The 17,303-nt window shown below is 61.6% G+C and overlaps 1 protein-coding gene across 1 annotated transcript; it reads right to left on the reverse strand.

Annotated features, from left to right (window-relative positions):
* Window positions 1-305: 305 nt before the first annotated feature.
* Window positions 306-15,352, reverse strand: ADAM8 (ADAM metallopeptidase domain 8). Its single transcript, XM_058029213.1, has 21 exons — window positions 15,289-15,352; window positions 14,055-14,161; window positions 10,176-10,252; window positions 9,939-10,017; window positions 8,935-9,011; window positions 7,468-7,654; window positions 6,565-6,630; window positions 6,409-6,477; window positions 5,688-5,857; window positions 5,521-5,602; window positions 4,911-5,059; window positions 3,370-3,547; window positions 2,647-2,736; window positions 2,263-2,458; window positions 1,851-1,950; window positions 1,481-1,667; window positions 1,318-1,395; window positions 1,155-1,239; window positions 951-1,068; window positions 658-871; window positions 306-524 (listed from the first exon to the last, which is right to left on the reverse strand). The coding sequence occupies exons 1-21, from the start codon at window positions 15,347-15,349 to the stop codon at window positions 369-371; spliced, it is 2,526 nt and encodes an 841-aa protein (XP_057885196.1). The 5' UTR covers window positions 15,350-15,352; the 3' UTR covers window positions 306-368.
* Window positions 15,353-17,303: the final 1,951 nt, after the last annotated feature.

Consider the following 17,303-nt stretch of genomic DNA (forward strand, 5'->3'; position numbering starts at 1 on the left):
GGACCTGGGTGACATTCCCCTGTGTGATGTCCCCACAGGGCCAGGGCAGGTCCCCACGGAGCTGTTCTCTTCCTGCCCCATGCTGCCAGGAGCTCCAGGACACATTCAGGACGTCGGGAGAGAAGGCAGCAGCTCCCAGGGCACAGGAGAGCCTGGGCCAGCGTGGATTGGTGCCCCAAACCAGGAGCTGGCATTGTCCCCTCTCCTGGTTTCCTTGGGAAGCCCCGGCTGGCGGCTCCCCCTGAGGCTGCCGAGTCCATTAAGGCACAACTCGAGGATCTGTAAACACTGGTGCCCGGCCCAGGCTCCGGCCGGCGATTCAAGTAAGGGTGGCAGCGAGACCATGCCGCTCCTCGCAGCATCCTTGGTCACCTCCTGCCCGGGGGCGGCTTCAGGGCCACCTTGGGCGGGGGACACCGCTGAAAGGGGCTCGGTGGGAGGGTCGGTCCCGGCGGCCCCTCGCCCTGGCTCGGCGCTTTGCCCTTCAGCGCTGGCAGAGGTTTGCTGGGCGGCTTCGGCTTCGCCTGGCGGGAGGAGAGACCCGAGTGCCTCACCTGGGCAGGGACCCGGAGGGGCAGGGGGGAGGAAGGGTCCCCAGTCGCCCCCAAGGCACCGCACAGGTGGGACTGGGGCCATCGGGAGGGAAGGTGGGGTTACCTGCGGGGGCCATGCCGGGAGGCACCGAGGCGGCCCCGGTGGCCGCGGGGCCAGCACGGGGCTGTGAGCCCGGGTGACCCGCGGGGCCGCCGTGCTGCTCAGCAGGCTGGGCTGCCCGATGTCCCCGCGGCTCAGCTGCCGGCGCCCCGGCCGCGCCCGGCCGCCCTCCAGGAACAGCGGGTTGGCCAGGCCGGAGGGAGTCCCGCTGGAGCTCCTGCGGGACACGGGCACCGTGAGGGGCTGCTCGGGCACCCCTGGAGCTCAGCCCCGAGCACGGGACGGGAATGAGTTACCCTTTGTGCGAGCGCCGCGCCGCCCGGGCCCTCAGGAGCACCGCGCCGCCCGCCGCCAGCCCGACCCCGGCCAGGGCCAGCACGGCCAGCCCGGCCGCCAGCGCCGCTCCGCCGCTGCCTGCGGGGACCAAACCGGGCGCTGGTGAAGGAGCGGCACCGGGCAGCGGTGCCAGCCCCCTCCCCAGGCCCCTCCTCGGCACCCACCTGCGGCTATGCCCGAAATCTCCTGCTCGCAGTAGGGCGCTGCCCAGCCCGGGTCGCAGTGACACTCGCGCCGGTGGTTGCACACCTGGGGAGGGGACGGAGCGGGTCAGGGCGGTGGCAGTGCCACAGCGGCACCTCCGGGAGGGGCCATCGCACCGCCTACCCCGTGGTTGTTGCACTTGGCCGAGCAGTTCTTGTCGCCGTAGACCAGCAGGTTCTGGCAGCGGCCGGCGTAGCAGACCTGGGGGCAGACAGGGGGGCTCTGAGGCTGTCCCGGGGCCGGTGCTCACCCTGCCCGGCCCGGCACGGCCCCGCTCGGCTCTCACCATCTCCTCGCCGCACTTGGCGCCGGTGGGCACCAGCCGCAGCTCGGCCGCCTCGCCGGCGTCGCTGCCCGCGATCACCGCCTTGCACTTGAAGCGGCCGAAGTAGTAGCCGAAGGAGTAGTAGCCGGTGCCCAGGATGGGCTGGGTCTTGTCGCTCAGGCACAGCAGCGTGCCGCACTTGACATCCCTGCGGGGACAGAGCCGTGAGCGCGGCCCGGCCGGGCTGGGGCATCCCCGCACCCCCATCTGGGGCATCCCCCTCACCCCCATATGAGGCATCCCCCGCAGCCCCATCTGAGGCTCCCCCGCACCCCCGTCTGGGGCATCCCCCGCATTCCCGTCTGGGGCTCCCCCGCACCCCCGTCCTTACTTGGGGCTGCAGGGCTGCTTGCCGTACTCGGTCAGGCAGTGCAGGTGAACGTGCTGCTCGCTGTTTTGCTTGAAGCAGACGTCGGGAGCCACCTGCGCCTCTGTGGGACACACGGAAAATGTCATCCCGTTTTGGGATCCTGGGATGCAAGAAGGGACCGCAGCCGGGCGATGCGCTGGCCCGGGGGATGCAGGCACATCCCGCAGATGGTGGGGCAGGAGGATGGGAGGGAAGGGAGGGGAAGGGAAGGGAAGGGAAGGGAAGGGAAGGGAAGGGAAGGGAAGGGAAGGGAAGGGAAGGGAAGGGAAGGGAAGGGAAGGGAAGGGAAGGGAAGGGAAGGGAAGGGAAGGGAAGGGAAGGGAAGGGAAGGGAAGGGAAGGGAAGGGAAGGGAAGGGAAGGGAAGGGCCCTACCTGCGCCCCAGAGCGCCCGGCACTGCTCGCCGTGCGAAGGGCAGGCCCCGTTGTAGCAGTAGCCGCTGCCGTGCTGGCAGGAGATGCCGTTCTCCTGGAACACATCCTCGGGGCACTCGGCGCTCAGGCCGCTGCAGTGCTCGGCCAAGTCGCAGTCGTTCTTGCTGGCCCGGCAGAGCGTCCCTGCAGCCTTCACCTGCACGGGGAGCAGCGGGGTCAGCGCTGCCTGGGTGCTCTCACTTCTCCAGGCACCGCTCTGGGAAACGCCTCCCAGCACATCCTGGATCCAGGCACTCGGCTACCGACTGAGCCGCTCCGCCAGGGCTCGGACCGGCTCTCCCCCTGTCTAGGAACCCGCCGAGCTGCTTCCTCGGGCGGCAGTACCTTGCAGTCCTGGCAGCATTCCCCGCGGGCACACTCGGCTCCCTCTCTCAGCTGGCACGTGGTGGCATTGCAGCAGCGGTCCGAGCACTCCTGCGGGACAGGGATGGGATGGAATTAAACCCTCCTGGAAGCCCCTGAAGGACCCTTTCCTTCCTTTCCCAGGGGACCAGGCTGCCAAGTCACCAGCTGCCCATAGCAGGGTTAAACCACGGGCTAAAACCACAACAACATCCCAGGTGGGGACGGACATTCCTGCTCCTCTTTATCCCCTTTACCAACACCAAACCAAAGGGCCAGAAAGGATTTTTTCAAAAGATGGAGCCTGAGCTGGTTCCCTTTGCACAAGGAGAAAAAGTGAGGATTTCTGTTTGCTCCCTGGGGCAGGGAACATTCAGGGATTGATCCCAGAGGCATTGCCTATCTGTCTGTCTGTCTATCTGTCTGTCTGTCTGTCTGTTTTAATTCCAACATTCTGGTAGGGGAGAGGAGCAGCTGAGCACAACTCTTGAAAGAACAGCCTGCCCTGATATTCCCTCCTGGAGGGGGGACACCTTTGGAGGACACGAGGGGATGTCCATATTTCCTAGGCTAAAATCACAGCCAGCCACACGAAGGCGGGTGGGGGCACACACGAACATCCTCTGCCGGTTATTTTTCGGCAGGAGCATCAGGAACCAGACAGCTCTAAGGTCCCTGCTGGCCACCTCGGGAGGGCATCCCCACCTGGGGCGTGCCGCAGTCGCACTGCTCTCCGCGCTCCACGAACTGGTTCCCGCACACCGGGCCCCCGTAGAGCTCGTCGGCGCGGGGCGCGTTCAGCAGGCAGCTGGTGCGGGGGTCCCCCAGGAACTGCCACATGTCCTGCTCGCTGCAGCGGCTGAAGAGCTTGGGGTACACCAGCCTGCGGGGGCACAGCACGGGACACGGTCAGCAGAGAGCCCCGGGGGCAGCGGGAGGGACATCCGTCCACTCAGAAACATCTGTGGTTATGGGAATCGGAAAAATAGGAACTTCCACAGGCACTGAAGGGGTTGATCTGCAGCCTTGGGAGAAGCTTGGATTGATATAAAAATAAAATATACAGACATTAAGCAGAAAAATAATAAACTTGTGTTTCTGTACCCTAAGTGAGAAACTGCACTTATAAGGTGGTGAAAAGTTCATAAGGTAGAAAACGGTATTGATAAGATGGTGAAGGGTTTATAATGTAGAAAACTGCATTGATAAGATGGTAAAGTATTTGTAATATAGAAAACGGTATTGATAAGATGGTGAAGGGTTTATAATGTAGAAAACTGCATTGATAAGGTGGTGAAGGGTTTATAATATAGAAAACTGCATTGATAAGATGGTAAAGTATTTATAATATAGAAAACTGTATTGATGAGATGGTGAAGGGTTTATAATATAGAAAACTGCATTGATAAGATGGTAAAGTATTTATAATATAGAAAACTGTATTGATAAGATGGTGAAGGGTTTATAATGTAGAAAACTGCATTGATAAGATGGTGAAGGGTTTATAATGTAGAAAACTGCATTGATAAGATGGTAAAGTATTTATAATATAGAAAACGGTATTGATAAGATGGTGAAGGGTTTATAACGTAGAAAACTGCATTGATAAGATGGTAAAGTATTTATAATATAGAAAACTGTATTGATAAGATGCTGAAGGGTTTATAATGTAGAAAACTGCATTGATAAGATGGTAAAGTATTTATAATATAGAAAATGGTATTGATAAGATGGTGAAGGGTTTATAATGTAGAAAACTGCATTGATAAGACGGTGAAGGGTTTATAAGGTAGGGTGTGGTTGTATAGAATGAGCTGAGAGTTTAGAAGTTATAATAGAAGCATATAAGTGTGGCAGAAGGCCATTGGGCAAAAGTATCCACAGGGAAGTAAAGATGATGAGTTAGAAAAGCAAAATGAACCTTGTGGCATCTGTCCATTGGGTTAGAAAGTTCTGTATTGCCTTGTAACAAGGAACTTGTGGCTGCCTTTGAGCTATGGCTGAGTGCTTGCTCCTCTAAAATCTCACAGCCTCTGAAACTGATGTTTATCTGAGCAATAAATGGTTCTGAGCCTGAAAACAGTCCCATCCCTTCATTACAAAGCAGTGACAATGATATGCAGTGAGGTGAGGTGGGGTGAAATGTCCACCCAGACCTGACCATCTCACTGGTTCCACCCCCTCAGGACACCCTGTCTTTGGGTGTTTTTGCAGCCCAGGGGTGTCCCCCTGCCCCCTTCACTCACCCCACGCTCCCTGCCATGACGCAGCCCCCGTCAGCTTTGGGCACAGGGCAGCGGCAGCCGGCGACGTCCTCGTCGTGGGACATGCCCAGGTTGTGCCCCATCTCGTGGGCCATGGTGGAGGCAGCTCCGATGGGGTTCGTGCTGTGGTCCTGTGGGACAAGGAGCCCAGCCTGGGTTAGGGGCCCTTCTGGCTTCTCCATGTGTCTCCTCACACTGCCACGCTCAGGTGAAGGAAGACACAAGTTGGACATGGTCCCTCAAGAGGCCCAGGTTGGTCTCTCAGGGCTGTCAGTGAGCTTAGACTGCTCCAAAAGTGATTCTTTGTGGTGGCTCTGGGAGGTCACAGGTCCCAGAGGAGGAGCACAGCCAGTCCCTGACAGCCTCCTAAAATCCTGTGTCCATGGAGCTTCTCTGGGAGGCTTCCCAAGTGCACCAAAGGTACCGCAGGTACCCAGCCGTGTGTCCACAGCCCCAGCACCTCTCTGGGGGTCAGTCACTTAGGGGATGGAGATGCCAGGGACCAAATCCAGCTGTGAGGCTGCAGAGGGGGACAGCTGGAGCAGGGGGTGGCCCTGGTGGCAGCGCAGGGAGGGCAGGGCACAGCACCCACCTGGTTGACGCCGCCCGAGTCCCTGGTGCACATCACCAGCTTCTTGGCCAGCCCCACGGTGTTGCCATGGAAGTCAACGCCCCTGTGGGATGGAGATGATGGAGATGCCACCATGGCCACCTGCCCTGGGAGGGTGACAGGGAGGTGTCCCCCCACCACGTCCTTACGTGATCAGCTGGGCGTTGTCGTGGGGCTTCTTCCTCAGCAGCTCCGCCTCCCGCCAGTGCAGGAAGTTGTCCAGGGTCACCTCGGGGTTGGGGCTGATGGTGATTTTGTCCCTGTGGTTCCACACCTCCAGGCCAATGAGGGCCACCCGCAGGCGGAGGGGCTGGTACAGCTGGGGTGGGACACAGCCAGAGGGAGCCTGGACTGGGGCTGCAGCAGAGCAGGGAGGTCCCACCTGCCCCAGGAGCTGCAGCCCAGCCCAGGACGCTCCTCACTGAGCAATGTCACCTCTGTCACCTCAATAAATGACACCAGCTGGGGTGGCCATGGACACAGGATTGCCCCCCAAACCTCTGGGCTCTCTCTTGGCTGGTGGAGGCTGGGGTGTGGCTCCCACACTGCTAACCAACAACTGGGGCTGGAGCAAAGCCACCAGGAAAGCCAGCATGGCCCAGTGCATCCCTCCCTTTGTTAGCAGCCTGAGAGTGGCCACGGGATGGGTTCCCAGGGGTTACAGGACAAAATTTCCCTTGTGGACAGAGCTGAGTACTCATGTCCACACTGCACATGTGGTTGGGGTGGGTCACACATGGAGGGATGTGGTCACTCTGTGGGGCTGAGGTTGGCTCCAGCTCCACCACCCCCCCCCCCGTGCCAGGCTCTGTGCCACCTCCCCTGTGCCCACAGCGGAGCTGGGAGGGGGATCCAGAGCCCTGGGCTCACCTTGTCCACGTGGTTCACGATCTCCTTCATGCGGTTCTGCACCGTGCGCAGGTCCTTGTGCTTCCTGAACTGTGGGGAGGACACAGAGAGGCTCCCGGGTGAGCTCCCCACTGCAGGTGGGACAGCAAACCCCCAGCACCGTTCTGCCCACTTTACCTCCTGGTTGTCTGCCACCAGCACCAGCTCCACGTACCGGGGACCTTTTTGGACCGGACCTGATTTCTGAGAGGCAAGAGGAAAGGAGGGCTCAGCTTCCAGCTTGCCAAGCCACCAGCTGCCCCACATCCCATGGGGGAGTGTGCTGGATCCTGGAGGGCCCCCCAAGGTCAGCAGGTCTCCTAGCTCAGCTCTGGGATGGTGTTTTGCTGGGTTACAGACCTCTTCCAGCCTGCGGATGCTGGGATGCTGCAGCCCCACATTTCTCCTCACAGAGAAAAGCAAGGCACTATTCTTCCCAAAAATATTTCTGGGATTCACATTCTCTGAACCTCAGAGAAAGGAAAAACAATTCTTATCTCGTTTGCTGTGCCTGTGTTTGTGCAGAAGCAGAATGCAATATGGGGATTGTTTACCCAAAGTGATGGGGTTTTGCTACAAGGCCTGTTAGGGCCAAGAGTGTGTGTCAGGACTGTGGGGTGACACTCATGAGGTTCTGTGCATTGTGTGCAGAGTGGAGTGCTTGGAGGTTCAGTTTTTGGATGTATAGAATAATATAGTATAATAAAGCAATTAATTAGCATTCTGATAAGATGTTAATTCTGATAAGATGTTAATTCTGATAAGATGATAATTCTGATAGGAAGATAAGCATCACTCTCTCACACCTCGTTGGGTTGCCAGCAAATGCCACAGGATACCCCACCAGGCTCTGCAGGATCACAGACGCTCCTGCTCATGGCACAAGAACCAGGGAACTGTTCCCACCACAAACCCTGTGTGGGGGCACTGACACCGCCCCATGGGACAGGATCATGGCCGAGGTGCTCAGAACCCCCTCCTCCCTCGCAGGACGGGCTCAGGAAGGAGCAGGGATGCCATCCCATCCCATGCCATCCGTACCCATCGGTAGAGCTTCATGGCCGCGGGGATCTGCGGCTCTCGGTCGTACTGCAGGCCGGCGCCGGGCTCCCGGCAGGTGCCGCGCTTGCCGCGCAGGTGAGCGGCTCGGTACACGGCGTGCCGGCCGGCCACGGCCCCGTCCAGCGGCTCCAGCAGGAACGTGGTCCCGTTCACCCGGAAAAACCCGCTGGGGACGGACACACACACAGACAGACAGACAGACAGAGGGCAGGCGTCAGGCTGGGGGACAGGCAGCGCACGGACAGATCTACAGGAGTGCCCGTGGTCGGTGCCCCATCCCTGGGATTGTTCAGGTCTAGTGAAGGTGTCCCTGCCCATGGCTTTAAGGTCCTTCCATCCCAAACCGTTCTGGGATTCCCAATAAACGCAGCTGCCAAAGCGGCTGCAGGGCTGGGAGGGGACAAGCAGCACCAGTGTCACTCACTGGGAGTGCTCCAGGCAGCAGGAATGTCCTGGCCTTCGGCAGCTGATCCTTTAATTACGGATGGATCCAGCCAGGGCATTCCTGCCCGGAGCTCCGGGGGGGTCAGGGCTCCACTGTCACCCCAAAGAGCCAGGAGCCTTTCCTGCCGGGGGCAGCAGCTCCAGCAGGAACAGGGATGTCACTGTCTCTTCCGCAGGGCAAGCTGAGCTGGGGCTCTGTCACCCTGTGTCACCAGGGCTCTGTCACTCTGCTCACCGGGGCTCTGTCACACTGGGGCTGGCCAGGGCTCTGTCAGTGGATCACCAGGGCTCTGTCACCCTGTGTCACATGGCTCTGTCACCCTGTGTCACATGGCTCTGTCACTCTGGGTCACCAGGGCTCTGTCACCAGGGCTCTGTCACACTGGGGCTCACCAGGGCTCTGTCAGTGGATCACCATGGCTCTGTCACCCTTGGTCACTGGGGTTCTGTCACATTGGGTCACCATGGCTCTGTCACTCTGCTCACTGGAGCTCTGTCACTCTGTGTCACCAGGGCTCTGAAACTCTGGGTCACCATGGCTCTGTCACCGGGAGTCTGTCACCCTGTGTCACCATGGCTCTGCCACCCTGTGTCACCAGGGTTTTGAAACTCTGGGTCACCAGTGCTCTGTCACTGGGAGTCTGTCACCCTGGGTCACTGGGCTCTGTCACCTTGTGTCACCAGGGCTCTGTCACTCTGGGGCTCACCATGGCTCTGTCACCCTGTGTCAGCATGGCTCTGTCGCTCTGGGTCACCAGACCTCTGTCACTCTGCTCACAGGGGCTCTGTCACACTGTTTCACCAGGCCTCTGTCACTCTGGGTCACCAGGGCTCTGTCACCGTGGCTCTGTCACACTCGGGCTCACCAGGACTCTGTCACTCTGATCACTGGGCCTCTGTCACCCTGGATCACTGTGGCTCTGTCCCCCCGTGTCACCGTGCCCTGTGCCCAGGCTGGCAGCTGTCCCCAGCTGTCCCCAGCCCGAGCAGGGCTGCACTCACCTGAGCCCTGCGCAGGTGCTGATGCTCGCTGCCGAGTCGGGCTGTCCCCGCACGTGGCCCTGGTAGAAGCAGTGATCCTGCAGGGACAGGGGGCACAGCTGTGGGGCTGCCCTGGCACCCCAGGGCTGGGAGAGCTGCTCCCCCCAGGCCATCCCTGTGTGTCCCCAGCCCATCCCTGTGTGTCCCCATCCCTGTGTGTCCCCAGCTGTACCTGTGTGTCCCCAGCCCACACCTGTGTGTCCCCAGCCCATACCTGTGTGCCCCCAGCTGTACCTGTGTGTCCCCAGCTGTACCTGTGTGTCCCCAGCCCATCCCTGTGTGTCCCCAGGCCACACCTGTGTGTCCCCAGGCCATCCCTGTGTGTCCCCAGCCCATCCCTGTGTGTCCCCAGGCCATACCTGTGTGTCCCCAGCTGTACCTGTGTGTCCCCAGCCCATCCCTGTGTGTCCCCACACCTGTGTGTCCCCAGGCCACACCTGTGTATGCCCAGCCCATCCCTGTGTGTCCCCAGCTGTACCTGTGTGTCCCCAGGCCACACCTGTGTGTCCCCAGGCCATCCCTGTGTGTCCCCAGCTGTACCTGTGTGTCCCCAGCCCATACCTGTGTGTCCCCAGGCCACACCTGTGTGTCCCCAGCCCATCCCTGTGTGTCCCCAGCTGTACCTGTGTGTCCCCAGGCCATCCCTGTGTGTCCCCAGGCCATCCCTGTGTGTCCCCAGCCCTGTGTGTCCCCAGCCCATCCCTGCGTGTCCCCAGCTGTACCTGTGTGTCCCCAGGCCATACCTGTGTGTCCCCAGCTGTACCTGTGTGTCCCCAGCCCATCCCTGTGTGTCCCCAGCTGTACCTGTGTGTCCCCAGGCCATCCCTGTCTGTCCCCAGCCCATACCTGTGTGTCCCCATACCTGTGTGTCCCCAGGCCATCCCTGTGTGTCCCTAGCTGTACCTGTGTGTCCCCAGCCCATCCCTGTGTGTCCCCAGCCCATCCCTGTGTGTCCCCAGCTGTACCTGTGTGTCCGGCTGCTCCGTGATCTCCGAGCCGTTTGCAGAGTAGTGAGTCTCGGTGTAGTGCTGCCCCAGCAGGGCCCTGCGGGGTGGGGAGGGGACATCAGCAGCTTCGGGGGAGCATTTGGGGGCTGTGACACCCCCGGGCGGGCTTGGCAAGGAGGGGACAAAGCGCTGTGGGCTGAGCTGAGCTCAGCAGTGCGGTGACACCAGGAGAAGGGACCCCCACCCTGGCCTCACCTGTTCCTCTCCAGCCACAGGAGGTGCTCCCTGCCCTCGGCACGGATGCCATAGAGGACGTGGCTTGGGTAGGTGCTCTGCAGGAGAGAGAGGAGCCGTCAGAGCCTCAGCAGCTCCAGAGCTGCTCCAGGGGGGCCCCATCCTGCCCAGAAAGGGGCCAGGGGCTGTGCGTGCCCTGCTGAGGGAGCTGCTCAGCCTGCGGGCCCGCAGCAAACACACAGGAAATCGGAGGAGAAGGAAGGGAGCCTGTGGGCAATCAGGCAAATCCCCACACATCCTGAGCCGGGGAACAGGCCACCAGCGAGGGGACGAGTCAGCAGAGTCTGGTTTCCCGTGTCTGACACACGGCTGCAGATGGCCCTGCCAGGGACTGAGCTTTCCTCCTCACCAGGCACAGAGCTCCTTTTTTGGGGTATGAGTCCAGCTCTTACTCACCAGCTGAACCACAAAGATCCCCATGGCTCTTATCAGCAGAAACTCCTTCCTGCCTGCCCGGTCTGACACACCACAGCACGTTTGGGGAACTGCCTCCCCTGGGCCTCGGAGCACATCTTGGCATCCCTGCGTCCCCAATCCCAGTGGGAGCGAGCCAGGGCGGCTCTGCCAGCTGAGCCCTGAACCCCCAGGATGGAGATGCTCCTACAGGAAAAGTGTTTCCCTCTGGGTTATCCCGAGATCTCCACCTGCAGAGCCTCCATCCCGCTGGAATCACTGGGAAAGAGCCACGGTCCTGTGCCAGGCTGTGCCCTTGCCAGAGGGACCCGAGACCTCTCCTGAGGGCACGTCCTGAGGGCACATCCTGATGCCACATCCACTCTCCTGAGGGCCTGAGACCTCTCCTGAGGGCACATCCACCTTTCCCAATGGCACATCCACCTCTCCTGATGGCACATCCACCTCTCCTAAGAGCACATCCACCTCTCCTGATGGCACATCCACCTCTCCTGAGGGCACATCCACCTCTCCTGATGGCCTGAGACCTCTCCTGAGGCACATCCACCTCTCCTGATGGCACATCCACCTCTCCTGAGGCACATCCACCTCTCCTGATGGCACATCCACCTCTCCTGAGGGCACATCCACCTCTCCTGATGGCACATCCACCTCTCCCGATGGCACATCCACCTCTCCTGATGGCACATCCACCTCTCCTGAGGGCACATCCACTCTCCTGATGGCACATCCACCTCTCCTGAGGGCACATCCACTCTCCTGAGGGCACATCCACCTTTCCCAATGGCACATCCACCTCTCCTGAGGGCCTGAGACCTCTCCTGATTGCACATCCACCTCTCCCGAGGGCACATCCTGATGGCACAGCCACTCTCCTGAGGCACATCCACCTCTCCTGAGGGCACAGCCACTCTCCTGAGGCACATCCACCTCTCCTGAGGGCACAGCCACTCTCCTGAGGCACATCCACCTCTCCTGAGGGCACATCCACCTCTCCTAAGAGCACATCCACCTCTCCCAATGGCACATTCACCTCTCCTGAGGGCACATCCACCTCTCCTGAGGGCAGATCCTCATCTCTTGCCAATCCAGGTGTGGAGAGAGCCCAGCCAAAAGCAGAGCCAGCCTTTCCCACGGGGCCAGCATTCCTCAGGGATGAGGTGTGCTGCCTCTCCCCGGGGAGGGTGGCAGTGCCGGCTGTCATGCCATGGCTCAGCATTCCCGAGGGGATGATCCGCACCCTGGAGGCAGCCAGGCTGAGTGGAGAGCCCTGCTGACTCAGTGCCAGCAGCAGCGCCAGGTGAGAGGCTCTGCCTGGCACTCAGCTGCCCCCACTCTCCCTGGTTTGCATCCACAGAAAATTCCTGTCTCATGAGCAGCGTCTGTCCCAACAAAGCCATCCTTTGTTATTGTTGGCAGCCCCAAGGCCCGAAGAGCTGGGAAGGAATGGCAGGAAAGCTCTTGGAAGGGGATGGGATGGGATGGGATGGGATCCATGGGATGGGATGGGATGGGATGGGATGGGATGGGATGGGATGGGATCCATGGGATGGGATGGGATGGGATGGGATGGGATGGGATGGGATGGGATGGGATGGGATGGGATGGGATGGGATGGGATGGGATCCATGGGATGGGATCCATGGGATGGGATGGGATGGGATCCATGGGATGGGATGGGATGGGATCCATGGGATGGGATGGGATGGGATGGGATGGGATGGGGATGGGATGGGATGGGATGGGATGGGATGGGATGGGATGGGATGGGATGGGATGGGATGGGGATGGGATGGGATGGGATGGGATGGGATGGGATGGGATGGGATGGGATGGGATGGGATGGGATGGGATGGGGATGGGGATGGGGATTGGATGGGATGGGATGGGATGGGATGGGATGGGATGGGATGGGGATGGGGATTGGATGGGATGGGATGGGATGGGATGGGATGGGATGGGATGGGATGGGGATGGGAATGGGGATGGGATGGGGATGGGATTGGGATGTCCCATCCCACCCAAGCTCAGCTGGGAAGAGACAAGAGGCCTTGCCCACTTTTCCAGACCCCTTTCCATGAAGATCCCGGCTGTGCCCCTCTCCCTGCTGGGCTGGTGGGGAGGGTGGCACCAGGAGACCCCAGGGCTCCACCCTGCCTGCAGAGATGAACTTTGGGGTTGCTGGTCTGCTTCAACCTCTACCTGCTGGACCAATCCCATGTGTCCCAACCACTCCAGCCCCAGAACCAGCTCCTGGTGGTCTGCATCCATCCTGGCTACAGGAGGAGCCAGTGTGAGCCCACCCATCTCCGTCTCACATGGGCTTGGTGGTGGCCAAACCTTGCTGAGAGCTTCTTCCCCACCCAGATGCCCAGGAGAGCAAACCTGACCTCCTTCCAAGGTCTTGGAAAGCAGGAGGGTCCCTACCCTGAACAAGGCAGGTTTGGGATGTCCAAGAACCACCCAAGCCGAGACCAAACCCAGGTGCCAGCCATCAGACAGCCCCCGTGGCAGTGCCCAGGCATGGAGCTCATGGCAGATGTCCTCTCCAGCGGGATCCCTCGGGGTGGGAGAGCTCCCCTTGCCGAGGGTGCGGTGCCGGCGCACGCCCGGCACAGATGGCGTCTCTAAATAGCCCGGGGAATGTTTATCTCGTGGACAAGTTTAGGTTTCTGGAGCAGGGAAAACAGATGCTTTGGGGAGTGTTTTTGAAGCTAGCTTATCAGGAAGGGTTTGAATCACAGAGGAACGTGCTGTAAGGCACTGGGGGATGCGTGTGCCCTGTCCCTCCGTGCCTCCAGGCGCTAAAATCGGCGCTTTTTGGGGCTAGAAAAGGAATTTAAAACAAAAAAAATTGGCTGAATTTCACTGTGAGGCAATGAGGAAAGTGACTTTGAGGTCAGGCACTCCAAACTCCTGACTCAAACCCCATTCCTTCCCCCAAATTGCCAGGTTTCCCAAGAAAAACAGCGCTGCTTTGCTTTCATGTGGATTTCTGCAACTTTCTGATTCTTATTTCTCCGTCCCCGAGGACAAAAAAAAAAAGCCCCAACTTCAGCAAACACAGCAAGAAAAGTGCTTACAGCTCCACGAGGCTCTGCAAACCCCTCCTTAAGGAAAGACCAGATGTCACAAGATCACGGCAGGGCCGCAAGAGGTGGCACCGCTGGGTCACGTCTCCAAAAAAAGCACTGGACAAAGCAGCCCCGCTCTGCAGGTCCTGATTAAACCCCAAACTGCCCAGAAAAGCTGATCTGATCCGCTGCTCCGGCATCTCCAAGGCAGGGAAAGGGGCAGCACATCATTTTTTGGGGGCAGGGCTGAGCGGGTCTGGCCAAAATGTTGGTCCAGGCTCCCGCTCTGAGGCCGGGGGTGGGACAAGGTCCCTGCCGGTCGCATCCCCCGGGCGCATCCCCCGGGACTCACCGGAGGCGCGGAGAGCTCTCTCTTGGCCCGGGGCACCGGCAGCTCCCGCGGCAGCACCGTCTCGTAGCGCTCCACGTGCGGCAGCTCCTCCGGCCCGGCCCTGGAGCCTGGAAAAGCCCAAGGGATTTGAGACAGAGGCCCGGGAACCACCGGGGCACGGGATATCATCCCGAGTTCCACAAAGATCACTGATCCAGCTCCTGACCCCCAACAATCCCACCCTGGGGGCAGTGTCCAAGTTCTCCTGGAGCTCTTGCAGCCTCAGGGCCGGGACCATTCCCTGGGGGAAGAACCTTTCCCTGAAATCCACCCTAAACCCTCCCTCCCTGTCCAACACGCCGCTCCCTCGGGTGTCAGGCCAGGGGACAACGAGAGCAGCCAGCGTAAAGGTGCTGGGATGACCCCGAAGAGCAAATCCTGAAATATCAGCTGGGAACGCAACTCAGAGCGCTCAGCATCACCTGAGAGCCAGCGAGTCCCTTTGGGGCTGGAAACCCGAAATTATTTGGATTTCTCGGCATCACTTGAGAACCATCGAGTCCCTTTGGGGCTGGAAACCCCAAAAAGGGATCTGGATCCCAGATCCCCGGTGCGGCGATACAGGGAGAGGTTTTCCAGCTCCGCATGGTGATGGCACCGCGTGTGACTCGGCGTCTGGCGGCTGTGGGGGCTGCCGGGGAGCGCGGCTGGTGCCTGGCTGGCTCAGCCCCCTCCCAGCCTTGCCTGGATGCCGGAGCGGAGAATTCCTGCCACAAACGCTCTGCTTTTCCCGGGAGCCCCGAACGCCGCGGTCGGACGGCGCTGGACGCTCCCTCCGAGGGTGCCCAGAGCCAGATGAGTCCCGGGACACCGCGTTTAAGTGGTGGCCGGGGGGACCTCCCCGTCACCCTCCTGTCGCCTTCCCGAGGCGCCCGCACGGCCCGGGAGGCACCGGGAGCATCCCGGTGGGAGCGAGCCCGGCCCGGGCGTCCCTTCCCCATCATCCTCCCCCTCCAGCGGAGCATCCCCGTGCCCGCATCCCGGTGCCTCCGTGGGGGAAAGCATCCCCGTGCCCGCATCCCGGTGCCTCCGTGGGGGAAAGCATCCCCGTGCCCGCATCCCGGTGCCTCCGTGGGGGAAAGCATCCCGGTGCCCGCATCCCGGCGCCTCCGTGGGGGAAAGCATCCCCGTGCCCGCATCCCGGCGCCTCCATCGCCCCCCAAGTGCCCGCCCGCCCTCCCGGAGCCCGGCTCACCGCGGGCCGGCAGCGGCAGCAGCAGCAGCGGCAGCAGCGGCAGCAGCAGCGGCGGGGCCATGGCTCGGAGGTCCCGCCGTGCCCCCGCTCGCCGCGCCGCCGGCAGCCCCCGCCCGCCGTGACTCACCCACGGCCCGGACGGGACGGGGCGGGGCGGGCGGGACGGGCCGCCCACGGCGGGGAACGGCGGGGACACCGGGGGATGGGGGCACCGGGGGATGGGGGCACCGGGAGATGGGGCACAGGGAGATGGGGGCACGGGGAACCGGGATATGAGGGGCACCGGGATATGAGGGGCACAGGGAGATGGGGGCACTGGGAGATGGGGGCACCGGGAGATAGGGGCACGGGGAACCGGGATATGGGGGCACCGGGAGATGAGGACACGGGAGATGGCGGGCATGGGGAGAGGGGGGCACCGGGATATGAGGGGCACCGGGGGATGGGGGCACAGGGAGATGGGGGCACGGGGAGATGGGGCACAGGGAGATGGGGGCACCGGGATATGGGGGCACCGGGAGAGGGGGGCACCGGGAGATGGGGGCACCGGGAGATGGGGGCACCGGGGGATGGGGGCACCGGGGGATGGGGCACAGGGGGATGGGGGCACCGGGGGATGAGGACACGGGAGATGGGGGCACCGGGAGATGGGGCACAGGGAGATGGCGGGCACCGGGAGATGGGGCACAAGGAGATGGGGCCATGGGGAGAGGGGGGCACCCGGAGATGGGGGCACCGGGAGATGGGGCACAGGGAGATGGGGGCACCGGGAGATGGGGCACAGGGAGATGGGGGCATGGGGAGAGGGGGGCACCCGGAGATGGGGGCACCGGGAGATGGGGCACAGGGAGATGGGGGCACGGGGCACCGGGGAGGGCATGGGGAGCTGCCTGCTGGCAGTGGGGAGGGGGCTCCGGGGACATTGAGGGCGTCCATGGGGAACTGAGGAGGGGCCACGGCACCGGGGGCAGCCGGCGGGGATCGAGGAGGATCCGCGGGCACCGGGGGTGTCCGTAGGGAAATGGGGAGTGCCCACGGGGAATGTGAAGGTGCTCTGTGGGGCTCTGTGAGGCCTTGGGGACTGTGCCCGGGCAATCACGGGGGTCCGTGGAGAATCGGGGAGGGTACACAGGGACACCTGGAGGGGCTGAGGGACACTGGGGAGGGAGCACTGGGGAGGGTCCCTGGGGCACTGGGGACTGTCCAAGGGGCACTGGGAGGGACATGGGGCACTGGGGACTGTCCATGGGGCTCTGGGAGGGTCCATGGGGCACTGGGGACTGTCCAAGGGGCACTGGGGACTGTCCAAGGGGCACTGGGAAGGGCTCACAGGGTATCAGGATGGTCCCTGGCATGCACAGGGTGACAGGGAAGGTCTGCAGGACACCGGAGGGGACACTGGGGACTGTCCATGAGCATCCAGGAGTGCTCTGTGGGGAATCATGGCTGGCTGTGAGGCTCTGGGGACAGTCCCTGGGGCACGGGGGGCTGAGTCAGTGAGGGGGAGGAGGATGCCCACAGGACATTGGGGTGGGAGGATGGTCCGGGTGGCACTGGGGACTGTGTGTGTGGCTTGGTGGGACACGTCCTGTGGCTCTGCAGGGGCACTCAGGGCACTGGGGTGGCTGGACTGTCACAGGAAGCACTGGAGCTGGCAGATCAGGGCAGATAAGCTGGGCACGTTTGTATTTCTGGGTGTTTCTGGCCAGGGACAACCAGGAAATGGAAATGGACAGAGGCACGTGGGTGTGAGCGGATTTGGGATTAGTCATAAATTCAATGTTGATTCAATGAACTCTCCATGACTTCCAGTGGGACTCAGTGCTGGCTGCTGGTCCCCACCCTCTGGCAAGCAGGATCAGCAGCTGTAGGCCACGGAGCACACAGAACCTGGCTCTCCCTCCTCTGAGCTCCAGGAGGTCGCTGCACAGGAGCAGTGAGGGAGAGGAAGGACAGGAGCACTCAGTCCTGTGCCCACAGCCCTCACACACATCCCCAGGTCCCCACTCCTGCCC

Source organism: Melospiza georgiana, chromosome 8, assembly GCF_028018845.1.
Source record: "Melospiza georgiana isolate bMelGeo1 chromosome 8, bMelGeo1.pri, whole genome shotgun sequence".
Classification (NCBI taxonomy): Eukaryota; Metazoa; Chordata; class Aves; order Passeriformes; family Passerellidae; genus Melospiza; species Melospiza georgiana.